At 39.2% G+C, this 4,353-nt stretch overlaps 1 protein-coding gene across 1 annotated transcript; it reads right to left on the bottom strand.

The window, feature by feature from the left end:
• Positions 1–139: 139 nt before the first annotated feature.
• Positions 140–4,062, bottom strand: COPS4 (COP9 signalosome subunit 4; the record flags this gene model as incomplete). Its single annotated transcript, XM_010086271.1, has 5 exons — positions 140–239; positions 604–719; positions 2,057–2,227; positions 2,631–2,781; positions 3,909–4,062. Coding segments are annotated over 5 exons (692 nt in total), but the record flags the coding sequence as incomplete, so codon positions are not given.
• Between the last annotated feature and the right edge of the window lie 291 nt (positions 4,063–4,353).

Genomic DNA, 4,353 nt, shown 5'->3' on the forward strand with positions numbered 1-4,353 from the left:
GAAGTGTGAGCCTCCCTCCCAGCAAACTCTGCCGCCTCCTGGCCACAGCAAGCTCACTTCGGAAGAAACTCAATTTCCTCATGTTGTAAGGCAGCAACTCAAAAAGCTCACTCTCAATGGTGTTAGGAAAAAAAGTTACTGTGGTCAAACTTACTCTCAAAATGAACAATTCCATCAATCTGATCGATGAATCCATTCATGCGGCCCTCAGTTATCATCTGAGATGCTATCTTTTCAGCCTGAAATAATTAAGAAAGATGTCAGAAACTTTTTCCATTCTGAACAAAGTTAAAAATTATTAAGACTTCATAGTCCTGTATGGGTTTTTCATCATCTCTACACGTGGCAGGGGAAAAAAACCTACAGATAACACTAATCATGAAATGATCAGACATAGTATCAGTGGCATCTGGCTCTACTACTGTTCATTTCGCATTGTGTACCTCCCCTTCATGTAAGATGTACTAGATATTTAACACTCCTCATAACATGGAATAGTTAATAATTTCCGAATATTTAACTGATTTTCCTAATATTTACCACAGCTATTTTCTCATGTCTCTGGTCCTTCTTGTTTTTACCAAAGATGTAGAAAACTGATACCTTAGCTGCCGGGATTTCTAGTAATGCTCCAAGCTCTTCAAAAGTAATGTTGTTGTAAAGTTTGCTCGCAGATAGTAAATTGTGTTCAATAACAGCTCTGTCCAGGATACTGGAACCTTAGGGATTGGATGAGGAAAAAAAAATCCATTACTCTAAGATTCAAATATTTGGTTTATTTTGTAGAGCAGATGGAAAATGCTTTCTTCCCCAAGGGTTATGTCTGCAGAAGGTCCAGATGCATTTGCCTTGCATCAGTGTTACACTATGCAGAAGAAAGTCAGTAAAAATAAACGGACAGCATGTACTTGATTTTAAGACAGGTAGCTTAAAACTCTTTTGTTTAATTTCTAGAATAATCCAGGGGAGTCCTTGGTTTTGCTACAAGACCCAGCATCTGAATTGAGGGAGTTTGACCTCCTGTGATCAGTTCCTAGCTAGCCAAATGGAAAGACCATTCCTTTTTTTTGTATTCATTCACTCTTAGGGGTACAATTAACCTCTCTCTTCCTGTGCTTATACAGTGATAAACCCTCAGCTAACTTCTCTCTTCTTGATTTAACAATTTAACTCATTTGCCCCTTAACCTCCAGCTGAAGATAAGCACATTATTAAATACCAACTAACTTGCATTCTTTAACTTACAAGGACAAACAGTACGTGTTACAAATAAACAACAAACTGACCCAAGGAAAGGACTGCAGCTTATTGTTAGTAAGAACCTTTAACCAGTTTTCACCTCTGCAATTACACAGTTGTTTATTTGTCCTTAATCAACAGGAAGGTTTGCCTGATTAAGAGGTATTTCATGCTTATGTATTTTTCCACTTCAATATTCTTCTAATGTAGAAAATGGAGACCAATGTGTTTAGGATTCCAGTGGCCATTACCTTGCGTTATTTCTCACTGTTCAGATGTCCCAGGAAGAACAAAGCTAATAAGATGTCAGTGTGATGGATCAGAAAACAATTCAGAGACAGCGTGAGGCCCAAGTCATCCCCTCACTATTTGCCAAGAGTCAGAAAGCAGTTCAAATACCTTTATCATGCGCACAGACCATTTACAGCCTACGTGCATGTCCCGTGTTGCTGAGCATCCTATTTAAAACAGTGCCTTAGAACTGGAGAAGCTCAAAGGGCCAGAGACTCCAAGTATGAGGCAAGGTTAGAAATACTGGGAGGCTGTCAGTGAAGAGGACTACATGGACAGAGAAACCAGATTTTTACAAGCTTCTAGAACAGTACTTCAAAACTTTAACAGCCAATCAGAAGGACAAACTATGGCTAAGAAGCCTTACTATTAAACTATACTCATGAGGGTAACATTCTGGGAAATAACTTTTAAACAATCATAAGCAATACTACGTTCTCTTCCATCACACTTCTTGACTGCAATGGGCAAATCTAACCCCTGTGGATGAACACATAGCATCGCAAGGCTTTAGAGAAATACGTACCATCAGCTGTAGTTGCTTTCTGGTGAGGCATTAGCATAGCTGCAAACTCTTGCAGTTGATTTCCACGGATAATTCTGTCAAGATACATTTTCTCCAAGATCCCATAGGCTGCAAGCTGCTGGCATCTCTCATCCTTGAAGAGTGTAGCAAGCATGCGAGAACGCTGTTGTCCTAGGAGAGTCAAGAAAAATCATCATAAATTATCACCAAATAATTGAGAAGCAGAGGTAAACAACAGAAAGCTATCATATTTTTTTCTGAATACATGCAATTAACCAACAAAGCTCTACCAAAGAAGGAACTCAGTTGTGTTCAGTTGCAAAACATTGTTTGCCACTGACCATCTTTTGCATCTTTAGCCAAGATGCCACCTTAACACTGGCAAGACACAGAAGTAATCCAACTCTACGTTACCAGTACACCAACAGGTAATTTTGACACCATAATTTTGGATTCCTCACCAAGTCTCACTGACAAGATCCCTCCCCACAAGCAATGCACAAGCTGACGTGCTTTGGGGAATATGAAATACCTATGTTGGGTCTTTTACACAAAAATGTAATGTGTATTTTACCTGCTGATGCCAAAATAGTACAATGCAAAGCATGCTTCAGTGCCTCCAGTCGCTCAGTTTCATGGACTATGCTCTTATAGGAGAGCTCATTGTATCTTTGGGCAGCCTCAATGAACTTCCTTCTGTAATCAAGAACTCGAGCATAGCAAACCTAGAAAGAAAACATGTCTGAGAAAAAGAAAACTAACAGGAGTGGCTGCGTAACATAGGTGTGTCTAAGTTCCCAAGTTATCAAGTGACAGCTCACATAAATATTGCTCTACTGCATCCTAGGGAAATCTGTGTCTTCCAACTATTAGTTTCATTTGTCAAGCCCTTGCTAAAGTATCATGGAAAGCAATTGAAAGGGCATTTCCCACCACTATTCACATGCTAAACACTGCAAACGTCTAAATGACAGAGACTAAGCAAAGGAAATATTGTACAACTGATATGGTACCTACAGTAAGCTTCCCTTTCACTACTTGAATTGACAGCTAGCACTTAAGTTGCAAATTATGTTTCAAGCATTTACTTTTCCCTTTCAGCACTGTAATGGTATCTGATATTTCTTCTCTCCCATCCTTTGTGCTTTTCTAATACTTACAGTAAATATTTACACTGCCAACTGAGTGCATGCTTTAAAACATAGCATGGGGGGAGAAAAAAAGAAAAAGGAAAACCAACAAACCAAAACTACCACACCCTAAGTTACAGCTCATGGCACATCTGCTTTGTGTTTTAGAATCTTAAACACCACCACACTTGATTGGTACTCTCACACTATACCTATCACTACTCATCCCAGTTACTAAAATGGTTGGAGAAATTAACTTAAGAACTATATACACAGGAAACACACAAATAAGCGCTAAGATCAGTTACTTTACTACTTGAGACTTAAAGCTACTTTCATGGGTGGTACTTATTATTTAAGTACAAGGGGGGAGGCCTTCCACTGTCGCTAATATTGGACATGATTTTTTTCCTCTTAAATTTTTTACAGGCAAAGGTGGAGGCAATATTTTCAACAATATTTTGGATGTTTTGAAGCCTACATTTTATTTTCAATCAGTAAAGCTGGCATTTAAAGAACCTTGACAGACTTCTCTCACAATCATAAGGAATGAGCTGTCTAATTATTGCTACAATGTGGCTCTCAAGCTCCCAAGGCCATTTAGAAGCTTTTCCCTCTGTCTGTTTTCTCATTATGAAGGTTTTAGTGGCACTGCATAAAACCATCTCAATGTGGCATCATTTCCCTTCAGAAAGAGAAGGCAATAAAGTAGGCTGGACAACCTTATAATGGATTTGCAGCTGTTCATTAGTTGATTCATTCTGAAGCAGGGAAGCTCGATTAATATAAGCTTCTGCTTGAACCGGGTCGTCATCCTCCAGATACAGCCTGGCAATCTTCAGGTAGGTCTCCAGTTTATAATCTACATTGTACTGTCTGCAGAGAAACAAAAAAGCAAGTGCTCAGAGCTGCTCCACGCCTACCCTTGGCTCTTATCTGTTCTAAACATGTATCACGATTCTTAAGCACTTGGCAACTTTTGCTTTACCCTGCTTTCTTCTACTCTAACCCCAAAATTAGCGCCCTTCCTGCAGCGTAAGGACATTTGAGACAAATGTCAACATAACACCAGGAGAAACAATGCTGTCCACCAAGATACTTCCAATTTTTTTAGTGGATTGGAAGTTTGCCATAAACAGTGAGCCACTTGACTAAAGCAGCAAACTT

The sequence above is a fragment of the Pterocles gutturalis genome, unplaced genomic scaffold (genome assembly GCF_000699245.1).
Source record: "Pterocles gutturalis isolate BGI_N339 unplaced genomic scaffold, ASM69924v1 C12264491, whole genome shotgun sequence".
Lineage (NCBI taxonomy): Eukaryota > Metazoa > Chordata > Aves > Pterocliformes > Pteroclidae > Pterocles > Pterocles gutturalis.